The sequence below is a fragment of the Rhinoderma darwinii genome, chromosome 6 (genome assembly GCF_050947455.1).
Source record: "Rhinoderma darwinii isolate aRhiDar2 chromosome 6, aRhiDar2.hap1, whole genome shotgun sequence".
Taxonomy (NCBI): Eukaryota; Metazoa; Chordata; class Amphibia; order Anura; family Rhinodermatidae; genus Rhinoderma; species Rhinoderma darwinii.
The window spans coordinates 122,155,933-122,182,623 of NC_134692.1; the positions used below are offsets into that span (position 1 = coordinate 122,155,933).

Genomic DNA, 26,691 nt, shown 5'->3' on the forward strand with positions numbered 1-26,691 from the left:
GGGGACTCCACAACTTCTGCCACGTCACTGTCCATATATGGACAATGACGTCGGCAGAGCAGTACTGGAGGCCCGGAGCAGAGCATCAGCTGATGCTTTGCTCGGGGACTCCAGCGATGGGAAACCCCATAATTGACCAAATATGGACGTTGGGAGCAGTGCTGGAGTCCCGAGCAAAGCAATAGGCAATGTGACAGCCCCTTGCGATAATGTTCACGAACAGCACATGAAGCAAGAGCTTAGTCACGTGGGGCCGTGTCGGAGCGTCATCTTTATTAGAAAAAGTGAATAAAATGATTGTATTGGAAAAGGTTGTCTATGTAAAGCGCAAAACGCTTAAAAAATTTGAATCCATATGGGGACCATGGGTAGGGGTAATGGAATCTGTATTATAACATTTATTCAGGGACTCTGTATGACCGCCAGCCTTTACACGGTATTGGGGTTATGTATATAGATGTGGGATAAGGAGAAGGTGGGAAATAGAGAGGATTAAATATATGCCATATATTATATCTGTTTTGTATTATACATGCTTGTAGATGATTAAGCTACTTGACATTTGGAAAATGATCTGTCCCATGTACCTTGTATTTTGTGAATAATGTATTCGATATTTGGTACAATTTCTATTTCATATACTATTTAATTTGGAATTTTGTGACGGTGCCTGGGGGGAGGGTTTGGGATAGGGTTTGTTTAGTATGTTTTGTACTATATAATTTTGAAACTTCAATAAAAAAATTATCTGATTTAAAAAAAAAAAAGAAAAACTCCAGCACTTGCTGAATAATTCATGAGGTTTGAACTGCACCATTTAATACCAAATTTTTAATTAAAGTATATTAGTAAGTTACTTAGTTTCAAATAAATATATTATTGCAATGCAATTTTTGGTCCCCGGATAACCCCTTTAAGATATCCCACAGTTTTTTTTATGTCAGCTTAGTACATATACTGATACCTGGGGGCATGTTTGCCACTAAAAAGAAGCTTCCACCAGATTCACTGTTATAGATAGAAAATACTATAGTTAAGAAGAGCGCCAACACCCATTCATAGTAGTGATTGGTCATTATCTCTGCACACAGATCCTCCCTGATGTTGTTGTTTTAAGATAAAGGTGAACATACACCTACATGGATACAGGTTGAAGATGACCTGTCACCTCTCCTGTCATGTCTATTATAGTAAATACTTGTGTTCCCCATTAAATAACTATTCTTTCTTAGAACTCCACATTGAGCCGATCCTCTGTTATTCCAACTAGAAATTTATGAATGTATTTACAACTGGGTTGGGGGTGTGTCCCTACACAGACTGACATTGTCCAATCAATGCTGACAGTGTTTGAAGGGACACACCCCTTTTGACAAGGGGGAATAATAATACACAGTTGTCAATTTATTCATACATTGCTAGGAGAAATAACAGAGGAATGGCACAATGTAGATTTCAGAATTATTAATTCATGGGGTATACAAGTATTTACTAAAATATTATGTCAGTAGAGCTAACAGGTCCTCTTTAATGCTTGATAACAAACTTTAGAGGTTTTACTTTTATGATCTATTTACTATATTTTATGTTTGAAAATTAGTTCTGAATATTGTATGTTGTTTACACCAGGTAAAATGGTGGAAGACTTCTGGGGTCCATCTAAGAAAGTGCTTGGAGACTTGAAGTTTCTAGATAGTTTGAAAGCTTTTGATAAGGATAACATTAATCCTGCAATTATGAAAAGAATCAGAGAGAAATTCATTCACAATGAAGATTTCCAACCTAACATCATTAAGAATGTGTCTTCAGCTTGTGAAGGTTTATGTAAGTGGGTCACAGCCATCGAAGTGTACGATCGTGTTGCAAAAGTGGTTGCTCCAAAACGTGGACGTCTAAAAGAGGCAGAGGCTAAATTAGCGGTACAAATGCAGGAGCTAAACACAAAGCGATCAGAGCTAAAGGCTGTGGAAGACCGTTTACAAGCTCTGAATGATGACCTCGAAGCTATGAATAACAAGAAGGAAGATCTAGAGAAGAATATAGAGATATGTTCACAGAAGCTTGTACGAGCCGAGAAACTTATCAGTGGACTTGGAGGAGAGAAAGATAGATGGACTGAAGCTGCCCGATTGTTAGGGACAAAGTACACAAACCTCACTGGTGATGTTCTTTTGTCTTCCGGTACTGTAGCCTACCTTGGGGCCTTCACGGTAGACTATCGGCAACAGTGCCAAAGCAGATGGCATGTAATATGCAAAGAAAAGAAAATCCCAAGCACAAATGACTTCAGCTTGAGTACCACCCTAGGTGACCCTGTTAAAATCCGTGCTTGGCAGATTGCTGGTCTACCGGTTGATTCTTTCTCAATAGATAATGGTATAATTGTTTCAAATTCCAGGCGATGGGCTTTGATGATTGATCCTCAAGGACAGGCCAACAAATGGATTAAGAATATGGAAAAAAACAACAAACTTTCTGTCATCAAGTTGTCCGACTCAAACTATACAAGAACTTTAGAAAATGCCATACAGTTTGGAAACCCAGTTCTTATTGAAAATATTGGAGAAGAAATAGATGCTGTCCTGGAGCCACTATTACTAAAACAAACATTTAAGCAGCAAGGGGTTGAATATATTCGACTTGGTGAAAATATTATAGAGTACTCCAAAGATTTTAGACTTTATATGACCACTCGATTAAGAAATCCTCATTATCTCCCGGAAGTGGCGGTGAAAGTGTGTCTTCTGAATTTTATGATCACACCCTTGGGACTTCAAGACCAACTTCTTGGCATAGTTGCAGCAAAAGAAAAGCCAGAACTAGAGGACAAAAAGAACCAACTCATCGTTGAAAGTGCCACCAACAAGAAACAACTGAAGGAGATAGAAGACAAAATTTTAGAGGTACTGTCCTCCTCAAAAGGAAACATCTTAGAAGATGAGACTGCAATTAAAGTGTTATCTTCATCCAAACTCCTGTCTGAAGAAATTTCAGAGAAGCAGCAGATTGCCACTGCAACTGAGAAGGAAATTGATGATACACGAATGGGATACAAGCCAGTGGCCATTCATTCGTCCATTGTATTTTTCTGCATTTCTGATCTGGCGAACATTGAACCAATGTATCAGTATTCTCTGACCTGGTTCATTAACCTCTATGTACACTCCCTTGCCCATAGTGAGAAGAGTGATGACCTTCCGACAAGAATATCCAATATAATACATCATTTTACAAAAAGTATCTACAACAATGTGTGCAGGTCTTTATTTGAGAAAGACAAGCTCTTGTTTTCACTTCTTCTGACCATAGGAATTCTGAAAGGAGAAGATAAAATAAATGATGAAATCTGGCGTTTCCTTTTGACTGGTGGAGTAGCCCTCGACAACCCTTACCCTAACCCTGCTCCTGAGTGGCTCTCAGATAAATCTTGGGCTGAAATTGTACGTGCTTCCAACCTCCAACCACTCAATGGTTTTATGGAACATGTTCAAAACAATATTTCAAAATGGAAGATGATTTATGACTCCGTAAAACCCCAGGATGAAACGTTTCCAGATGAATGGCAGGAATTAACAGGATTAAATTGCATGGTTATTCTCAGATGTCTTCGTTCGGACAAAATGGTCCCGGCAGTTCAGGAATTTATAACAGAAAATATGGGAAAACCATATATCGAGCCTCCAACGTTTGACCTTGCAGGAAGTTATAATGATTCAAACTGTTGTGCACCATTGATTTTTGTTCTGTCTCCTGGAGCTGATCCTATGGCAGGTAAAAATGTATTCATCATCTTCTATCCTAATCTATTGGCAATATCTTAGTTCATTTAGATAGCAATATATTTATTTCCCCATGCTTTATAAATAAACTTTCATTCTACTTAATTTTACTATAATCTTAAATCATATTGTATTTGACATGTACTTTAGTTATATGCAGGAGAGGGGGACAAAAAAAAATGGACACCACTGTTTCACATAATAAGGCCGTGTTCACACCAGGTTGATGTATACGGGGGAAAAAACACAGCAAAAAAAGGGATGCAAGCATATATACATTCTTAGATATATATTGTTCAGTTTTCGGCTTTATTCACCCTACGTTCAACGTACCCGCCGGAGAAATCTCCCATTGCACATGTCTAGTGTATAGCCCCGATGCTTGCAATTGTATGATATTTAGTTGTATACAGCACCCATTTATACCCATACGTTTTTTTTAAGGAACACTCTGTATTAAAAGTCTAGTAGACTATACTTTTCATCACAGTGGAAAAAAAAAGTTATACTGATGCATACCAGCCAGTCCTATGGCAAAAGGACACTCTTTTGACATAAGTTGGGTCCATTTTAGGCTAAGGACACGTGAGGCGTATACGGCAATTGGATACCAAAAACGCGGCGATAACATGTTCTTAATTGTGATCCTTTGATGTGATCTGTAAAGTGAAGCAAAGGACGTATGTTCTATTAAAGAAAAAAATCAGTATCCGGGCGTAAATCGGTCCAGTGTATGCCAAAGGACACTCTTTTGGCATACCTAGTCTTCTTAGTATACGCTACGCAAACAAATGTGGTTTGAACAGATCCTAAAGATGGCCATACACATTAGATTAATGTTGTCTGAACCCACAGATTTTGGTGTATAGCAAGTTCAAGACTCCGTCTAACATGTTCATGTCTGACCACTGCTATTGACCGTGAGACATCTTCCTTTTCATGGCTGCCTAGAAACAAACTTGTCCCCAAAAAAGTATTTTAATAATGTACAAATAGTGTGTTCAAGTCATGGAGGTGCAGGTAAGGGAGATATCTAAAGCTTTATTGGGGTCAAATAGCATAGGATATGATACTCAATGTCAAATTTGCAGCAGTCATATAAACATAGAAAAGTGGTTCCAGAAAAAGACCAAGACTCCTTTTTTTTTTTTAAATTATTATTATTTTTTACTGTAATACATAATTTTTATTATATAATTTATACTTTTACTTTTTCTCTATAATTCTTTCTTTCTTTTTTTTTTTTTCTTTCCTGTTTGTATATTTTGTTTCTTCTAAACCCTTCTCCATCTGTTAAAGATATTCATGGTCATAAAATGATTTCCACATACTCAGTTTGTAAAACGCAGTATGTCGTTTTACATCTCTCCACGAGCCGTCCTGGATCACAGCACAATCTATATACTATATGCTTTTTTTGTATTTTTCCGCATAATAACATGAAGCGTTTGCATGGGTTTATATTTCCTAGCATAATAGTTCTTCTGGAAAGATAACAATTTGTGATAGAACAATTTGTCTGCCCTGTGTCTTATGCATAAATTCATGGAAATGAAAGGCTGGTTTTAATGGAAATGTTACTACATAAACTAAATGTGTGCTTTCAATACATTGACATTACACAAGAGAAATTTCACAAAGCCAAGAAACAAAAGTAGCTGTAATCCTGTCATTTCTGTGTATTATTAAGAGCACACAAGCCTGAAGAATACCAGTGCAGTATAGTCAGACCTGGTCAGCACCTTGAGCACACCTGAAAAAAATTATTTTGAGGACCCACCGATAAAGGCGTTTTCCCATGAGGGACATTTATGACGTATCCACTTCCTGATTACATGGTCGGGAGTTACGGAAACAACCTAACTTGCTGAGCTATGCTGTTTCCATAACTTCCATAGTAGTGAATGGCAGTAACGGAAGCAGCGTAGCATGCCAGCTACGCTGTTTTCGTAACTTCTATTCAGTTCTATGGGAGTTACAGAAACAGCGTAGCTTAGCGAGTTACGCTGTTTCCGTATCTCCCGACCATGTAATCAGGAAGTGGCCGGGAGGGTGCGTGAGCACAGAAAGCTAGAACGGGGTTTAGGGGACATCGTTCTAAAGATAGGTGCGGGTCCCAGAGGTGGGACCCGCTTCTATCTGACATATCCTGTGGATATGTCATAAATGTCCCTCATGGGAAAACCCCCTTAATCTACAAGAAACAGATATATCGTAAATAAGATCTAATAAAAATAAACTTTAGATCAGTGAAGCCCAACCGGTGTCCTTCGTGTCCCAGGTCTGTGATCTCCGGTCCTAGAGTGAATGCAAATTCGGTTATCATTTTAGTACTAGTGTAAGTACTGTATGTATGTTATTACATTTGTATATACACATAGGCCCTCACAGCTGTTGGGTCACAGGGGTCTTGCTCCCCACAAAACTGATTGATGTTTTTTGCAGGACTGTAAACTCACTCGGGCGTTTTAAAAAATTTATGGAAATTGACGGCTCACCCAACATGTTTCGGCGATTCTACAACGTGTTCAGGGGTTCCGGCAGTGTCTATGTATTGCTGTAGCAACATACATTCTACTCTATATGCACAAAAACAAGAACATATCTTGGAATGTTTTTATTTGTCCAACCCATGCGAAGTTCTGCTCTTTGATCGGTGTGTAGGGCGGCATTTGAAGCCTACGCAGTTTGTTGGGTTGACCACCACTGCCCTAGAGGCACTTAATTGACTCAGAAATCAGCTTCAAATGGGGTCGTCTTCTGCTGATCCTTTATAGTCCTGTTCTCTTAGGGGCCCATTATTGTGTAGGAAATAGGACCCACCAAGGTAATCTCTGCTACTATGGTGGGCCTCTCTAGACCTGTACTTGGTTAGTGGATGCTCATCCTTATAGCTAGTCCAGTCTCCCCAATAATTGGATTACTGCTTGTATATAGACCAATCTGTAAGGTGCCTTCACATCTACTGGTAGTGGTGCGGGTATGTCCATGTTTCAGCTCTTGCAAAAACATCATCAGTTCGGGCCATAGAATCGGACCACATATGCCTCATTTGTCTTGTTACACGTTGTTTGCTCTTATTCTAGAACTGCTATAACCCCTTAGGTTTACTAAAGTTTGCGGATGACCTTGGCATGGGAGGAGAAAACATCCAGACCATTTCACTTGGACAAGGTCAAGGTCCGATCGCAGCAAGAATGATCAGTCAGGCCATTAAGGATGGGACCTGGGTAGTCCTTCAGAACTGTCACCTGGCCACAAGCTGGATGCCATCCCTGGAAAAGATATGCGAGGAAACGATCGTGCCTGAGAATACCAATGAGAAGTTCAGGTATGCATTGGCAGCTTGAGCCGTACCGTAATCTGCTATGAACAAGCAGAAGTTTTCTTTTGTGCCAGTGTGCGTGGAAGAACCATATGCTTTGTGGTATCATCTATCCTGTGCATGTCACAAATAGATTACTGATAAGAACATAAGCGGGAAAACATAAAAAGCTTCTCTTATCCTTGTCATATAAATCATCAGCAGGGGGAGACGAATGGAAGCAGCAAAAAAGTAGTATATATATATATATATATATCCGTGTAGCTGAAACATACATGACGTGATTTTATATCTATGGCTTTGTGTGCAGCCATAACTTACACGAGATATCACTCCATCACGTTCCCTGTCAGTGTGGTACAATGTGCTGCTGCCCAATAATACACGCTGCCAGTACCTCTACTACAAGACTTTCCTATGGGTCATTTGCAAAATTAGAGTCCAGCCGTAGCAAAATCTGGGGTCCTTTTAATTAACGTCACTGAATGAACTTTAACAGATGGGGAAACCAATGTAAATTCACATTCATCTGTGTATGATTTCACTTGTACACACATTTTGTACCATTTTGAGATGAAAAACTACCATCAAAATGTGATTTTTTTTTCCTATAATCTGACAAGTAATAGTTTAGTTTTTAGCCATAATTGGGGGTGTAAATTGATAAATCGATTGCTTCCAACTATTGCAAATCAATCCTTTTTTATCCCGCTGCCTTTGAAAAAAAAATGTTATAAAAGAAATCTGTATCGCCATAAGAGTACGGTTGTAACATTGTAATTGCCCCAGTAGCATTGGGTTATTTTGCTAGATGGAAACAAATTTTCTTTGTCAATGCAGAACTAAAGTTCTCATAACAAGGTACGCAGAAGTAATACATCTTATCTGGAATCATTTTCTTATGAAGAGTAGACACAGTTTAGGAAGATCTGTACCTACATATTCCTCGTATTTCAGAAACGGCAAAGCAGTAAATGCCGAGGGATCGGGGGTGATGATGGTGGTTAGAAGTTATATTATTATAGCAGTTTTCTGTTTGCTTTTTATAATAAAAAATAAAACCCAAAGAAGTTGGCATTCCTAGCTCTTTGGTCATATAGGTGGCCACTTCTGCTTGTGTACTAATTTAAGAACACACAATGGTGTGACTATTAGAGTAATACACAAACCTGACAGATATGCAGCAAATACATGACCTGCCTAAGTAGAGTCGTGTGTTAACCTTAGACCATACTATCCCACCACCCCCACTTTAGTAAAGACACATGACACCGAGGTTGGATGTGAAATGGCCACAGCAGCCGTTTATTAATTTCACAGTTTTATAAAAACAATTTAAATCCGAAACATTCGGATAACTAGTTAGGAATCCCCCAGAGAATTCCTCCTAATAATTCACATGACCCAACATGGGTCAGAATCGTAAATAACAATTTAACGTTAACATTAACCCGAGCAGAGGAAGTCCTTGAAGCCCCTTCAGATATTCCTTTTTTAAGAACACACCGAATTAGCCATCTGCAAACCACCAATTACCTCCAGCCGTAAACCAGCTCGGAAGCACCGTTCACCTCTGCAGATGGCTCCAACCACTAGAAGTCCACTTCAAGGGGATAACACCCGATGAAGCCCTCAAGTGATATACCGACCACTAGAAGTCCACTTCAAAGGGATAACACCCGATGAAGCCTTCAAGTGATATATCTTCTACCAGAAGACCACTTCAAAGGGATAACACCCGATGAAGTCTTCAACCATGTACCTTTTTTGGGGGACGCATACCCCCGATGCGACCCCCCCACCATTTTGTACTGACTGGCCTCAAGGACTCCCCCCGCCACAGCGAAACAGGCCTTAACCACCTTAAGCCTGTGAGTTCCTCCACACCACCACCGCCCTTTCTATGCCTTCTGCTATTGCCAAGCTCCAAAGATCAATGCCAACCTCGGTCAGATGAACCCCGTCACTCCTCCAGAAATTCCCCACTCCTGACTCCAAATCCCTATGCCTCACGCAAATGCCCCCGTTTTTTGCCACAAAACGGGACACCGCCCGATTAACTTTAATGCGAGCCTTATTGACTCTCTCCACAGATCTAGCTAACCGCCAATGCTTCCTTGGGACTATGTCCGACCACACTATCACCAACTTGGGATAAGATACCCACAAACACAACATATCATGTTTGATATCCCACACCAACTCACGAAAGGGGCGGACTCCTAAGTCATTCCCACCCACGTGCAACACTAAGACCTCCGGAACCCTATCAAGCCGCGCATATGTCTGGAATTCCGCCAACACCCTGCTCCACGACATACCTCTAAAACCCAGCCAATGCACAACCGCATCCTGTCGCGGAATGCGCAACTGGCGACCATCCGGGCAGACGTCCGCCCTCAAAGCCCCCCAGTGCACGTAAGAATGACCCATCAACCACACCAAACACGGAGGCGAATCTGAAACGGAAAAAACAATTAGGCACCACCATATAACATTTGTAAAGCGTAAACAACAAAAATCATAACATATGGGGGCGGACATAGGACTTAAACCTGTTGGACTCCCAACGACCAATACGCCTCACCCCCTCATCATCCAACCCCCAGCGCCCCGCTTCTGTTGCTGCGCCAATCCTGAAGGAATGAGATGAATATGAGCCTACCGCAACACCCACCGCCGTAAAACATTTTTTAAATACAGCGCCAAACTGAAACCTGGACAAAAACGACCCGTCCACATGACGTAACAAAGGCAAATCTGGAGACCCCCTGTTTTGCGTAAAACCCCGCATGCACTCTACTGGGCACATAACCGACCCCGGGAGGGCGAACAAAACTATCAGTTTACCCTTCCCTACTTGGTCAGTTTTAGACCGTCGCAACCATACCTCCAGCCGGTCTGCGAATAGGCTCACCTCCCCAGATCTCAGCCCCCCTGCCTGTTTGGTACTTGGCGACACCAACTCCTATTCTAAATGCTCCAAAGAACGCTAACGAAAAAGCCAACCGAAACAAATCCATTTCGTCTGAAGAACGACAGACCGATGCTAATGAACCGCCCAACGAGCTAAGCAAAGCAAACGACACCGGCCTTCTACTATCCGCCTCCACCCTACCTCGGCGCAACCCCTTCAAAGCCTGCGATACCAGAAATTCCTTCGATACATCCTGAAAGCCCCGCAACTTAAACCCAAACGCCACCGCAGATATGAACCGGTTCACCTTCGCCACTGAAAACCCCGCCTCCCAGGCATCCCCTAACCAGTACAAAAGTGCCACCAACCTGTCTCTATCCGTATTGACGTCACCCAACTCTCTTACCCACTCCTCCCACTGCCTCCAACAAGCAGCATAAGCACACCACGTCGTGCGCGCCAAAGACCTTTGTAACAGCTGTTCTACGGGACCGATACCAGATCCCAAAGATGCTCCGGACAAGCCAAACCGAGACGTTCCGCTCCCGGTGCCAATTGCCGAAACCGGTCCCACTGCGAGCGAGAAAGAGCATCAGCGATACAATTCCGTACACCCCGGACATGCACCGCCACCACCCACGCGTTCAACGACAAACACACCAACACTAAATGTCGCAATAATTGAACTACCGGAGGAGAGGACGCCGTGATGTTATTAATGGCAAGCACCACCCCCATGTTGTCGCAGTAAAAACGGACCTTCTTATCCCTGAGCCTGTCCCCCCAAATGGTAGCCGCCACCACGATGGGAAACAGCTCGAGCAGGGCCAGATTCCGCGTGAGTCCACTGGACACCCAGCTAGCCGGCCATTGACCTGCGCACCACGGACCTCCCCCGTAAGCTCCAAAACCGCCCGCCCCAGCCGCATCCGTAAAAATATTCAAATCACTCGTATCCTGCGCTGGGGCCATCCATAGCGAGCGACCATTGTACTGGCCCAAGAAGTCATCCCAAACCTGAAGATCAGCTCGGTGCTCCTCCTTGAGCCGCACAAAATGATGCGGCGCACGCACTCCCGCCGTTGCCGCCGCCAACCTTCTACCAAACACCCTCCCCATCGGCATAATCCGGCAGGCGAAATTCAACTTCCCCAGCAGCGACTGAAGCTCCCTCAGCGTCATTTTCTTCATTCTACAAGCCCGCCGAACCTCCAGCCTCAAAGCACCCAACTTATCCGCCGGGAGACGACACTCCATTGCCACCGAGTCTATTACGATTCCCAAAAAACAAATCGTCGCTACCGGGCCCTCCATTTTTTCCGGCGCCAAAGGAATCCCAAAATCCCTCGCCACCTTCTGTAATGCATGAAGCAAATTACCGCAAACCGGCGAACCCCCCGGGCCAACGCACAAAAAATCATCTAAGTAATGGATCAACGAGTCGACCCCGGATACTCCCCTCGTTACCCACTCCACGAAGCTACTAAACGCCTCGAAGTATGCACAAGAAAGGGAACACCCCATCGGAAGGCACCGATCCACGTAAAAAGCCCCATTCCAAAAACAACCCAACAGCCGTTGGCTTTCTGGATGAACCGGCAACAACCTGAACGCCGCCTCGATGTCGGTTTTTGCTAGCAGCGCCCCTGGACCCGCAGCCCGCACTAGCCCCACCGCCTTATAGAATGAGGTATAAACTACGGAGCACAACTCGTGATCAATCCCGTCATTTACCGACGAACCCTTGGGATACGATAAATGTTGAATCAAACGAAATTTTCCGGGCTCACGTTTAGGGACAATACCCAACGGGGACACAACTAAATCTTTTACCGGCGACTCAACAAACGGCCCCGACATGCGGCCCAACGAAACTTCTTTTAACAACTTTTCCGACACGACTTTTGCATGCAAGTAAGCCGATTTTAAATTCCTCCGCGTAACCGGAACCTCATAAGGAGGCGGAGGAATAACAAAACCAACACGAAACCCTTCGTAAAGCAACTTAGCCGCCGCCCTATCCGGATACTCATTTAGATAAGGGGCCATCTTTTCCACCCTCACCGGCGACACCCCCTTGACCAGCCGCGGCGGGCTGGTTCCCTGACCTCTTTTTCCGCAGACATTTTGCCGCCCCGTGTGATGCACCATTACACTCGGAACACACGTGCTTGAACTTGCACGTGGCCCCGAACTTGCACTGACCTTCATTAAATTGCCAGCAAAACCCCGCCTTTCCCCCGCCGCTTTGTCCAACCTGACTAGACTGGCCTCCCTGGCCGGCGCTCCCGGGAAAGGACTGCCTAACCGGAGCCGTAACCCGTAACCAGAGAGCAATATCCTTCTGGTCCCACCGAATCGCCGGCCGAACCGCCTTCCGCTGACGGAATTGCTCATCGTATCGCAGCCACGCCTGACCCCCATACGCCCTATGAGCCTCCCCAATGGCATCAAAATAACAAAACAACGCCGAACAATTTTCCGGCGCCTTTTCCCCTATCACACTAGCCAATATGGCGAACGCCTGCGACCAATTAACGAACGTCTGCGGGATAAGCCTATACCGCCGCCGTTCCTCCTCGTCCTTTTTACTCTCGTCCCGCTTGCTCTTATCCAAATTAAATTTAGCGAGCGGCAGGAGAGAAAAAATCTCAACATATTCGTCCTTCCAGATCCGCTCACGCACCTCCTGCTTTAAATGCGCCCCCAACGGACCTTCGAAACAAACATACACCTCCCCACGAGCGCGATCATCAATACGCACCCGATCGCCATCTTTTTGCGCCTCGGTCTGTACCGACACCGCGACCGCCTCTCTAACCGCCATTACGGGCCGCGCTTGTAACAATCCCACGTCCCTGGGGCCTTCCCAAACTACCGCAGGGGACACTTCCGTGACTACCGGCGCCGCGGCCCTATCTAGGCGCCCCACCAGCTCCCGTAAGCAACCCACTAAGTCCGCCAAACGCGCTCCGTCGTGTCCGCCCGCGCCACTACCGGCCCCCGATGCAATGCTAGCAGCCCCCCCGCCGACACCCGACATAAAAATCGCTGGATAAGACAATGATGGAGTTATACACTCACCGGGCTGCACAGGCGCTGTGTTCCCGTCAGCCGGATGATGCTGACCTCGACGATACACGTCCAGTTCACCTTCCTCCAGCTCTTCTCTCGCCGACGACTGTCCATCCCAACGACATCTTCGGAACGGGGATGAAGACGCGCTGACCGATGGGCCGGCAACCTGCCGCCCGACCGCCGGGACCCAGACTTCCGACCGGACCTGTTGCCTCGACGTCGCTGCAGATCTAGGCGTCCGTCTAGACGATCCTGACGAAGCCTGCCCCCTGGCCGGAACATCACCAGGCGGGGCGGCCGTACCTTGTCCTCCAAATCTTCCATCTGATGGGGGAGGGGTGACAGGGAGCCCAGCCTGCGACTCCCTGCTTACCGCCGGACCCCGTCGCGGCCTGGGATTCCTGCCAGGACGCAGGGCCTGGGAAGGGGCGGTCCTCCCAGCTGCCTGGCCTGCAGCGTCCAGGATCGGGCTCCCTCTGCGACGCCGTGTCCGCGGGACTGCCTCCGGACTGAGGCGCTCTGGAGGTCGGGACCGCCGAGAGGGACGGGTCGACCCGGCCTGAGTCGCCGTCACCCCCGGCAACGCTCTCTGCCTGCTCTGCGCAGGAGCGGTTGTTGCCGACTCCCCCCCCGCCGCCATAGCCATGCTTGTAAGGGGGCCGGGGGAGGGGAGCCTGTCCCCTGCAACAGACCCCGAACGCCGGGCCTGACGTGGCGAAACGGCGTCCGGGATCCTCGTTATTGCAGCCACGGTCTCCTCTAGCCATCCGGGACCGTGGTGCACAGCAGCGGCACGCAGCCGCTCTAACATTAATATCTCTGCCATGCTGAGAAGCGCGGGCAACGGGGAGCTTACTTTTTTTGTGTTACTCCTCCCGCTGCTTCCGGCTCAATGCCGAAAAACAGCGGGAAGCTCAGTAACGGCCCCCCGTCCCCCTTAACTCCTCCCCGTCCCCCCTCCAACTCCCTCCAACTCTCCCTCACCTAATTAACCCTTTCCCTACCAGGACGGTCATGTCGGCTTCCCTTAATCCCTGCAGGCTGCGTCCAGCTTCTTCTGGAGAAGGAGGGAAGACAGAACAGGAAGGATTGATACTTGTATACATGCTCAGTGACCAGGTGCCAAAATACAGATCACCATAACCTCCAAAATGGCTGACAATGGGGCAACTTCCTGTCTCCAGTTATAGAGAAAGGACTAAATGATAGTCCGACTAGTGAAATCTTTACAGACTAACTGAAAATAAATATTAAAGAAAAAACTCCTACGTGGAAACATTTTTTTTTATCTGTAACCTAAGCCCCATCATAATAATTATGTTTGTTTCCCCAAGACAAATCACACCCATTTATTTTAATAATCGAACCCCGCTTCCAGCTGCCATATTGCTCGCAGATATCACACTGCTTTCCAACATCAGAAAGCAGCATGGCAGTGTCGTTACTTAGCTGCAGCTCTGAGCAGAGGGAGCGCCTCAGCCATCATAGCCTTTTCTTACTTACATGGGACAGGAAGTAGCTGGAGGATCTGTCGGTGATCACGGCAGATCACACAGGATGATGGAGACTGGCAGTTGTCCTTAAACATGCATATACTGCAACCAAGGCAAATTTTATCAGATATCGTATTATGCAGAATACCAAAAGTAGAAGCCCTAGCTTCAAACCTTATGATTTCTGACAATAATTAAACGGTCAATTTCTGGTTTTCGCTGTAGTTTCTCCTTTAAGGAGCAAGTGAAAGTTTTAATATTTGGATAGAGAAATACTTTAAAGTCATTTTAGTATGTATTTATGTTTTTTGTGACTTGTCGAGGCCTTTCTATTTCAAAGAATTCAGACTCATTGTTGCAAAAAATGTAATCCATAAAAGCCACGAGAAAGTGTTTAGAATATATGTAAATGTTGATATTTTGACGAAATGTCATTAGATTGTGTTAGAAACAAATTAAGGTACAGTGTAACAATTCCTAATGCAATATAACAATCTCTGTTTCAGGCTTTGGCTGACTAGTTACCCATCAGACAAGTTTCCAGTGAGCATCCTCCAGAATGGCATCAAAATGACCAATGAACCCCCAAAGGGCCTTCGAGCAAATCTGCTGCGGTCATATCTAAATGACCCCATATCTGACCCTGTTTTCTTCAGCAGCTGCCAGAAACCAGAGATGTGGCAGAAGCTCTTGTTTGGGCTTTGCTTCTTCCATGCTCTTGTTCAGGAACGACGGAATTTTGGCCCATTAGGTAGGACATTTATAGTGTTGACAGCATGCAAGCTGAGTCTTACCTGGGTGTTAAATAATGTTGTTGATTGGCACAGTTTGCACCTTTCACAAGGAGCTATGATCAGTAATGTATGGGGACGAGCGATCATTACTACGACTGTTTGTCCTCAGTCATCTATATGGACAGTGACGTCAGTGGCTCCTCTGAAGTAGAATCCCCGTTGCCGGCGCTCTGGAGTAGCCCCTGACATCACTGTCCATATATGGACAGTGACGTCACTGTCCATTAATGAACAGTAGCATCTAGGAGCGGAATCTGCGTGGCACTATATACATGTGCACTATGGCACTATATAGGGCACTATCTACAGGGGAAACTGGCGCTATCTACATCGGTACTATGGGCACTATGTTCATGGACACTGTGGCACTATCTACGTGGGCACTGGCACTAGGGGTATCTAGCATTATAATGCATGGGGCAGTTATGGGAGCATTATATTGTATGGGGGAAGCTATAGGGGCATTATACTATATGGGGCAGCTGTGGGGGCATTATACTGCATGGTGGCAGCTAAGGGGGCATTATATTGTATGGTGGCAACTATGGGGGCATTATACTGTATGGGGGAAACTATACGGGCATTACACTGTATGGGGCAGCTGTGGGGGCATTCTACATTATGGCGACAGCTATAGGGCATTTTACTGTATGTGGGCAGCTATGTAGGCATTATGGTGTATGGGAGCAGCTTTGAGGGCATTAAGTTCTATGGGGCAGCTATGGGGCATTATACTGTATGAGGCAACTGTGGGGGCATTATACTGTAAGGGGGAATAATACTATATGGGGCAGCTATAGGGGCATTTTGCTGTATGGGAGCATCTGTGTGGGCATTATACTGTATGGGGGCATCTGTGTCGGCATTATACTGCATGGGAGAATCTGTGTGGGCTTTATACTATATGGGTGCATCTATGGGGCATTATACTGTATGGTGGCAGCTATGGGGGCATTATACTGTACAGTGGCAGCCAGAGGGCATTATACTGTGTGGGGGCAGATAGAGGGCATTATACTGTGTTGCTATGCGCTCCGCATCGGTTGTCCCTCTTTGTGATACTTGAAAGTTTTGAGGTATGGAGGAATCCCCAGCCAAAGCGTTGCCAACGCTCTTCCCAGGGATTCCACTCCTGGAAATGTCGGGAAAGAGCTTGGGGGGAGGGGCAAACTGAATCTTTGCCCCGGGTGCTTGAGAACATAGCTATGCCTATGCCTATGCCATAAGCTCATACATTACTTCTTGGCGAGGTGAACTCGCCAAGGTTCTGTAGCTTATGACACATGTTGGAGCGCTGGATTTAATTCCCCATCCCAAAGGCCAGGTCTGGGGAATGTTTAGCGCTAGTTCCACTAGTTTAAGGGTATGTGTGCACAGCTTTTTTTGCCAAGCAGAAAAAATCTGACACAAAATTGCATTTAGGAGTTTTGGGGCAGATTTGGAAATGCAAGTGTTTTACGCTTTTGTTAACACATTTTTCTTAGACTTTTTTACGTGTTTACATTTTAGGATTTTTTTAAATTAAGCAAATGCAAAGACCGCATAAAAAACGGTCCAAACGAACGGCACAGTTTATTCTGCTTCCCATCGATTTCAATAGAGGTGAAAAGGCGGAATCCACTCCAAGATAAGGCATGACGCATTTTTTTCCCCACGAAAGGTCAAAAACAGCCGAGGAAAAAAAGCACCTCTACATCCCATTGAAATCAATACAGGGAGATTTAGGGTGTTTTTTTATGCTGATTCCGACACTGTCAATGCCCAAAAAACGCAGTGTGAACTGGGTCTTATACTTTAGTTATATCTAAAACATGTATCTAAAAAATAGTACTTACCCTATTCTTTCTTTCACATTACTTTATTTTATGTTTTAAGTAGAATTCATTACCCTTTGGGGTATTTATTTTGTTCTTGGCTGCTTTTTAGCTTCTGGGCCACAACTATAATCTGTGACACCAACTCATGTAAAGTTTATCGGAGTAAAAAATCTGTTTGCGCTCTTATTTCTGATTGTCAGAATCGGCTGTGTCCCATGCTTTATACTGCAGCTATGCTTATTTTAATTGGCTACTGTTTATAAGCTGAAGCCCGCTGTTACACTTCCCACAAGCCCAACAGGACATCAGTACAGGAAGTTCTGATTTCTATTATAAGGGTAAGTTCACACTGCGTTTTTTGTCTGGCAGAAAAAAATCGGACTCAAAATTCCTTCAGGAAATCTTGTTGATCGGCGCACGTTTGCTCCTTTCACAAGGAGCTTGTTCAGTAATGTATGGGGATGAGCGATTGTTACTACGATTACATGAAAAAACGCACCCCATGCATTTTTTTAATCTCTTTTTTTTCCCGTGTTTTTTCCTCTTTTTTTTAGCCATGTGAATGTAATTCATAACTGTCTGAAAAAATGCTCCAAACGAGTGCCGCAGGTTTTTTCTGCCACCCATTGGTTTTGATAGGAGGTTAGAGGCGGAAACTGCAAAAAAAAAAAAAAAAGGGCACGCCGCTTTTTTTTCAGGGAGCGGACAAAAACCCCCCGCGGAAAAATGTCTGCCTCTCACAGTGTGAACTACCCTTAAAAAGGGTAGAATACGGTAATTCTAAACTACAAACAGGAGTATTAGGTATATCCCCTTTGAGTTGTGTCATGTGTTGTCTTGTGGTAGTCAGATCACTAACATCATTAAAAGAATCTTACGTATCGATGTAAATGTAATGTTATTTTGAAGTTATACATTACAAAAAAAAAAACTGAAATAACACCCACACAACTAATGATACTTCTGAATGAACAGTAGGCTGCATTGTTTGCAATTCAATTTGAGTTAAGAGTCGAATATATATGTGGATGGCTAAATTATTACATTGCCATAGAAAATGTTCTGGTATTAGAAATAATTACATCATACATCCGTATTCCTTACATTAAGGCACCGGAGCTTTGTACGTTCCGCAGCATGTGATTTCTTTGTTAGTCACACTTTATTAGATCTGCTTGTAGAAATGGGTAACATTAGTCAAATTCATCCCTGGTGATGTATATAAGAGTCCTCAGCTCAGCAAAGTGGGGGAAAACACTGACAAAGCATTTAGCTTTTACTAAAATCCTGTGAATGATAAATAGGTAGGTAGAGGATGAGCCAGAAAAATTTAGGACAGCTTGGTATATTTAAAGGGGTTGTCCACTACCAGACAACTGATGAGCTATCCACCGGATAGGTCATCAGTATACTATCGGTGGGGGTCCGACACCTGGACCCCGCACCTATCAGCTGCTTCGGCTGACTCCAGGCACCAGACATCCATGCCGGAAGCAGATGGCTCCGGTCACGGAATAGCGTCCGAGCTACAGTACTACAGCTCTGCTCGCTTTCAAGTGAATAGGAGCAGAGCTGCAGTTCTGCAGGACGGCCACTATGCAATGTACGGAGCCAACTTCTTCCGACTCCGTACACTGCGTACTGTGCAATGAAATCTGGTGACCGAGGTGGCTGATCAGGGTGTTGGACCCCCACCGATCATATACTGATGACCTGTCTAGTGGACGATCTCTTTAAGCCCGAGCTTGAAGCTCCTAGGTCCCAGTGCAAAGTCTGTACCATGGTCCCCCCAATCATGAAATGCCAGTAAATAGTAGTTGTCTTATGTTGTAGATGAGTCCCTGGGCCCCCATAGGCCATGTTCAGATGTGGTAAAATAGTTGCGGTGCAGTTTCCACATTGCAGATCTGTGGAAATTGACAGTACAATACATGTGGATGGGGTCTTCAAAACTCCATCCACAAATACCGGAAAAAAATCTGTGCACAAATCAGAGCATGCTGTGCATTTTCAAAATCCGCCACAAATCGGCATCACAATGTTTGCATGTAACACGTGGATTTTTTGGCAGATTTGCAGTGGATTCACTGCCGATCTGCGTCGAAATCTGCGGCAGAAAAAGTCTGCAACATGTGGACTTACCCATAAACACTGCGCGGTGTGAGTGCAGCTTCTGCAGCCGCTATTCCACTTCGCTGATTTAAACCTTTCGTTTCCGCCTGTCATTTAAACAGTTATGGATGATTGATAATTGACAAGATTAAAATAGATGTTATGCACAACTTGCGGATAATTTTTAATTTGCTCTTTATCAATTATCTGCCTACCTCATATACAGGCTCTAACGAATTCACTGATTTCTCTCATCACGTTTATGCCCTACGTTTAGCTTGCATTTCGGGAAAGCTCCTGACTTACACACTAAATGTGCCCATAGGACGCCATTAGCCAGACGGAGACCAAAAGAGTGTCCTTTTGGCCTCCATCGGGCTGATAGACGCCAGTACACCGTCCTGTTGGATCCTGCAAAAAAATGTAGACAGTGTGGTATACATTTTTTAACATGGGAGGGCAGGGTGACTTCTGCTGCGTGGAGAAGCTCCAATGTAACTATCCATATATGGACAGCTACATCACTGGAGCTTCCCGATGTATCCATCAAACGGAGGCCATTATCGGATTCCTAACAGTGGCATTCATCACCCATAGGCTATAATTGTATGCATTTAACCGATACGTCATGAACAAGGTCATAAGAGTTCAATAAACGGATACAATTGTAAGCTATGGGTGACGGCTACCACTCATCCATCATAGCCTTCATTTAACGTATATGTTGGGAACTTTTTTCTGATGTATATGTTAAACGTAGGCAAAAAACGTGATGTGCACAGGGACTTAGTCAATGACCCACTTGATATACTTGAAAGTCTGATAGGGCTTATTTGAGGCCAGCGTAATGGGAATCACCGGCTTCAACTGAAAATGCAGTTTTTAGGCCTTATGCACATGGCCGTATTCATAGCCCACATGGAATGGGCCCATACTGTGCCTCGTGTGCCCATTACTTTATACAGGAGCACATAGACATTTTTCTCTGTGAATCTATTTTTTTCTCACAGATTCTGTATGAACTCTTATAATAAAATGTCATGGAGATATTTTCTCCTAGATATATTGCTCACGAAAGCACCATACAGCGGCACACAGCGTTCTTACAGGTCTGAATACAGACTCCTGGCCAATCTATGTGCTGCCGTACATTGCTGGGTGCATGAGCCCAATTGTTGATAGGTCAGTCTCCAAAATATCAATTACCTGTGGTCCTGTCATGGAAGTCTTGATCCACAGAACCTGAAACACTCTTATTAAATTGGATAAATGTTCTGGCTTTTTCTTTTTTTTTTTTTTTTTTTTTGGGGGGGGGGGGGGGCGTATTGGCTGCTATGCAATATGTGTTCATCTATTTGGATAGTCCACATACTGTGTGTATTATACCCCATAGTCCTGAGCGGCATTTCGTTTTACTGATCCTGACAGGTTTGTGTCTCAGCTGTCCGTGTGATGTGTAACCTTATCAAATCTTGACATCACAGACATGAACCAATAGGTTACTGAAGTTGTATTTCCCATAGATATGTACATCAGATACACATACTTGTGAAATACATGTGACGTTTAGACAGCTTATGTTTTATTCTATAGTTTACAACATCTACTCAGTTTTTTCATAATTTCTCTCTAAACTTCCACAGGCTGGAATATTCCATACGAGTTCAATGAGTCGGACCTGAGAATCAGCATGAGACAGATTCAGATGTTCCTCAATGAGTATGAGGTGGTTCCATTTGAGGCTCTGACTTACCTGACAGGTAAAATATAATTTACATAAGTATTTAAAGGAGCTGTCCAGGATTTCTTCCCAGGAACCAGCACCAGTTTTGTCCGTGGGCTGTGTCTCGTATTACAGCTCAGCTGCATACATAAGAATGGGGATACAATGCAATACCAAATAGCCCATGGACTAGAGTGCCGCTGTTTCTGATAAAAACTTTTGTCATTTTGGGTAATCATTTAACTTCTTGAATTTTAGCAAAATTGATTGAACATTGTTAAAAAAAATCACACATATTACATATATTAATTAACATATATATATCTATGACGGATGCTTAACAGTGGCATTCGTCAGCCATAGGCTATTACGGCATCCGGTTAACGTATATGTCATGGGAGTTCGTGACGTATACTTTAAACATATGCCATCATACTCTATGGATGACGGATGCCACTGTTAGTCATCCATCACAGACCTCATTTAACGTGTACATCGGAAGCCTTTACCAGCATATATGTTCAACTTAGGCCAAAGAGATGTGATTGGGGCTTTAGTTCTGCACGCTGACTGCCATCTTTCTCTCTTGCAGCTGGGTTAGTGCTGGTTATGCAGATGAATGTACACCATGAATATAGACTAACAGCCTTTCTATCCAATAGGGATTATGGCATCGGATCTCAATCATTAGGCCCAACATAACCAATTAAAACATTTGGCATGATTACATCATTTGTAGAAATGCATTCATTTTAATATATTTACATACATTTCCAAAAATGTAAAAAAATGCATAACAAATTTCAAAATTTCAAACTAATTTAGGCCGTATAAACATAAGGCTTTTTTGTGAAGTTTGTCTGTAGCATTATTTTACATTTAAAATACGGAAATAGCCGTGAATGTGGACGGAAGTACATAGATTCCTAATCACAGTACGATGGAAGTAGTGGAACTTCTTTGCCACATCCAGTTTGGCACTGGCTAAACTGAGGCACAGAGTCTAAAGAACCCTCCCGTTCTTCACAATTAACCCCTTCTTAGAGGTATAGACTGGTTTTGGCCCCTGGAGTAATCAATGATCAGGGGTGGGTGTGCCTCAAATCTGTAGGTCAGACTAGCCAAGGGTCAAAAGCAGAAAGACAGTCCGAGTCCGGCAGAAGTACGAGGGATAAACCAAAGTCAGTCAGAAACGGTGCCAAGGAGTAAAACAGCAAGGTACCAGGTATAGGCCCGAACGGGCAAGGAAAGTGTGTAGTCATGTTATGTCAAGTTCATAACCAGGGTCATAATACATGGAATACTGAGAAGACAGGAATGCTAACCGGAGGTTCAGACAAGGTCTGGCAGGCAATATATGTTAACTACGCAGTCTGAGGGTATGTCATCGGCTGCGCCGTTTGCCATGATAAATGAACGCAGTCAAGGATGGAATACCAGGGATAAACAATAGAGGGCAGCACAGGGGAAGGAGGAAGCCGTTGGCGGGGAGCAGTAACACAACCATATTTGCTTTAGGTTTTTTTTTACATGCTGTACTGTTGCTTTTATTTTATTTTATGTAACTGTCCTCAAACTATTGCACCAACTATTGCATTTTAGCACATTTTCTTATTTTGTATGTGACCGTTACTGGGTTTCTCAGTGTCTCTGTGTGAAACCGATCTTACGTTTTCTTTTTTTTCAGTTCCATTCTAAGTATTTTTGAAAATAAAAATAATTAGTCAGTCAAATAAGACAAATGTTCCCATATCTGCTCTCCCATACATCTATTTTTCTTTCCTGCTATGATAGAATATATTCACATAAATCAATTTGGATGAAAACAATGAAAATGATCTCAATGAGCTTTCTTGTCTGAAAAGATACTGCACTAAAAGCATTAACATGCAGCTGTATAAATTATAAAGAGACGTATTATGTAAAATGTAAAAAATACAGCACGTTGTTCATTGGCATGTTATATTACATAACATATCTATTTATCTATCTAAATACGACCTTGTATTCATGCTGAAATGGGGCAGATTTAAAGTGGGCCTGTCGCTAGGTTCTATTAGTTAAACTGGGTAACTGACTTGAATAGCGCTGTCTCCCTGATTCAAGCTCTTTGTTTTTTCCTAGTTTCCCCCCCGCCAGTTCCAGTGATATGGTCGACTGTTGTATTGGCTCTCTATATGCTAATATGCTGTAGTTAGTCAATGGGGTGGAGCTAGCTTCCCTGCCTCTGATGCTGACCAATCAGCACGAGGCAGCTTGAGGGCAATTCACACTTTGTTGGCAAACTGCATCAAATTAGCATAGAGAGAGTAAATACAACAGTGGATCATAACTCTGGAAAGGGGGGGGGGGGGGAGGTCCAGGAAGAAAAAAAAAAAACAGCGCTGGAATCAGGGAGACAACACTATTCTGCTCTTCTAGATATCTAGTTCAACTTATATGACCTAGGTCCACTTTAACTGCGGTTAGTAGTTTAGGTAGACTAACATGGCCAATTTTAAGAGGTGCCACACTGGGCAGTTGCCCAGGGCCTCTGTTTTCTGCACGGTCCCAAAGGACTGGACCCCTGGAAACAACCCCTTTACTGGCCTAGACCACTAGGACAACTATTTGGACACTATATGGTAGTATTATTGGATACTGTAGTTATTACTTCATGGTATTATTTGGGCACTGAATGGCTGTATTATGCCGACATTACATGGAAGTATTATTTGGCATTGTATGGCAGTATTTAGGTACAAAAATTGCGAAAAAATTGTGATTGATGGGGCCCCACTCTGCTTGTTGCCCAGGGCCCAATTTTCTATAAAATCATTCCTGTAGATGAAGCAGAGCAATTATATAGTTTCTTTGACATATATTATCTGATTATATCATGTTTTATAGGCCATCTACTTCTAAAACTGTATTCGGAATTCTGCTTGTTACAATATGAAATATGTCAATACGTTTGCTGGTAAACCGTTGTAACAGCTTACCTGGGATCTATTAATGCAACGCTCCCTATTGCATTGTAGAATTTTTTTCTACAATAGATTATACAGTATTATACAGTGACTGGAGTAAAGACAAGAGAAGCAGGACATACTATGTACATGTGCTGAACCAGCAGAATGCTGCAAGTTGTGAGCTCAGGGCTGAGGAAAAACATACACTTGTGAATACAGCTCTGGATAAGGATGGTCTATAAGACATGGTGTAACTCATGATCAATACAAGATAATTTATACAAAGTATTTGCAATATTAATCCGTATTTTATGTAGACTATAACTAGATGTAAATTGTAAAATCGTGTTTACTCAAATACCTGATGAGTGAGTGAATTGCTGATCTGGAGTTGGGACTAATAACATTTACAGGGCTATCTGTTTCTAGATTATTGAACTTTTACTGTAATACTAGACAAACATGTACAATAAGTAATGCAACTACATGGATCCTCATTACAACCTTTAAAGGTATACTCCAGGGAAAACTGATATACTCTATTATGTCTAGTGTAGGACCTGAAGGGGTGGTGCATGACTTCTATCTGGACAGGGACATCAGGGAGTTCACTTCATATATGGACAGGGACGTCAGGGGCTTCCTCTAGGAGCAGAATCTCCGGCCAGGCGCATCAGCATCGCTCTGGGGGGGATTCCGCTCCCAGACAGGGGCTCCCTCTAGGAGCGGAATCCCCAGAAAGAGCGTCGGCAACGCTCTGGACAGGGGTTCCGTTCCTGGAGGAGCCCCAGATGTCACTGTCCATATATGGATAGTGACGTCAGGGGCTTCTCCAGGAGCGGAATCCCCCATCCAGAGCGTTGGCAACCCTCTGGCCGGAGATTCTGCTCCTGGAGGAGCCATGACTGCAGCGTAAGGCACCCGTCGTCCGAGTGGGATCCCCTAAGGGCAGTGGGCCCCGACATTTGCCTGGGTTCGCTGGGTGCTGATGACGGCCCTGACTTTATTATAGGATAACATAGCGGTCCATGTGTATATTGCATATTATATGAATCATTGGGACATAAACAGCTTTTTATGTGTTTAATTGATGAATTAATAAGAGTGTTACTTTTTCATATATAAATATGTGTGATATATTTGTTCTCATATGGGCGCTTTGTTCCCCATTTTAAATAGAAACAATTGTCTAGTTGAACTAGGTTCTGTGTCGATATGAACGAATATGAGTATTATTTGTGTCTATACAGGGGAATGTAACTATGGAGGAAGAGTGACCGATGACAAGGACAGACGTCTCCTTATGTCCCTGCTCTCAATATTCTACAGTGAGGAGATACAGAAGAACAATTACAGACTTTCTCCAGGGGATATTTACTACGTTCCCCCATCTGCCACTTACCAGGTATTGAACGTGTGTATATCAAGGTATGCTCCAATATGGAATATAATGCCCAGGGAGCGATATGACTATGATATAACATTAGCACATAAGGAGAATACCTTGCAGTTTATGAAGTCAGGCAACTACGGACAAGTAGATACCACTATGCTACACCACTGAAATCCACACAGTATGCTAATACAAATGCTCTGCTCTGTTGTACATGTGCTACACAGCTACAGTTAAAGGTATATTTCCATTTTAAGAATTTATGACAAATCCACAGTGTATTCCATAAATACCTCATCGTTCGAGTCCCACCTCTGGGACCCTCTCCTGTCAGGAGAATGGTAGTGTACTGGCCTCCGTTTACTGATTTTTCAGCCTTTTCTATTGAAGTCTATGGGAGTTATGGAAGTAACACAGCACGGAGCGCTCGGCTCTATCTATTCTTCCATTAGGTGAGAGTCCCAGATGTGTTACCTTTACCTATCAGGCAATGCCATAAATGCTTAAGATGGGATACCCCTTTAAGAAGACATACCATACCACACCCTTGCAGTGTAATATTTATTAAAGAAAATAATATTCAAAAATATCTTGCATTGGGGTCCTGGGTTTAAATCCAACCAAGGACAACATCTACATGGAGTTTGTATGTTCTTCCTGTGTTTGCGTGGTTTTCCTTACACACTCAAAAAACATACTGATATATTAAATGGCTGACTGTTGTCATGGAAACCCTCTTCCAGGTAGCACCTTTTGGGGTGGGCTCTCCAATGGGCTCCCTCTGCTTTGTCAGGTGGTATTCCATTGGTAATTGAAGTATCAGCAGTGCACTGGGAGATCAATAAAGACAATAGCAATCGCTCGTCTTAATCAATGTTCTCTCTCTTTATTATTAACGTACATAAGTTAATATACCATCAGGGCGTACCCTTTAAATGGGGTGTTACCTTGCATGGAACAACCAATCATAACATTCTACACGGAGAACTGAAAATACGTCAAAGGGACCTTCCCACAGAGGTCACATGATCTTTCGAACACCTGTAAAATCCTGGCCTACAAACAAAGGGATGTAGGAGTTTTTCGTAAATGTGTGTGAATGGGGGGATAAAAAGAATTAATTACAAATGTGATGATGACTTCATGTCTAGGCGTTCTGCCAGACTCATAGTTACTAGCGCGTCAAGGCCGTAAGAAGAATACACAGAGATTACATATTTCTGGAAAACCAAGCAAAAATAAGGGGGGGGGGGGGGCTCATTTGAAGATGGAGTAGCTCTGCGTGATTCGGCATCCTGCTTGATAATTC

At 43.7% G+C, this 26,691-nt stretch overlaps 1 protein-coding gene across 1 annotated transcript in view; it reads left to right on the forward strand.

Moving 5' to 3' along the window:
- The window catches only part of DNAH3 (dynein axonemal heavy chain 3), a 359,079-nt gene that overhangs the window by 312,985 nt on the left and 19,403 nt on the right, over nucleotides 1-26,691 (forward strand). Inside the window, exons 52-56 of the mRNA XM_075830244.1 lie at nucleotides 1,630-3,771; nucleotides 6,885-7,110; nucleotides 15,099-15,343; nucleotides 20,959-21,075; nucleotides 25,240-25,394. Of these exons, the coding sequence (XP_075686359.1) occupies nucleotides 1,630-3,771; nucleotides 6,885-7,110; nucleotides 15,099-15,343; nucleotides 20,959-21,075; nucleotides 25,240-25,394 (2,885 nt within the window). The remainder of the gene's footprint in view (nucleotides 1-1,629; nucleotides 3,772-6,884; nucleotides 7,111-15,098; nucleotides 15,344-20,958; nucleotides 21,076-25,239; nucleotides 25,395-26,691) is intronic.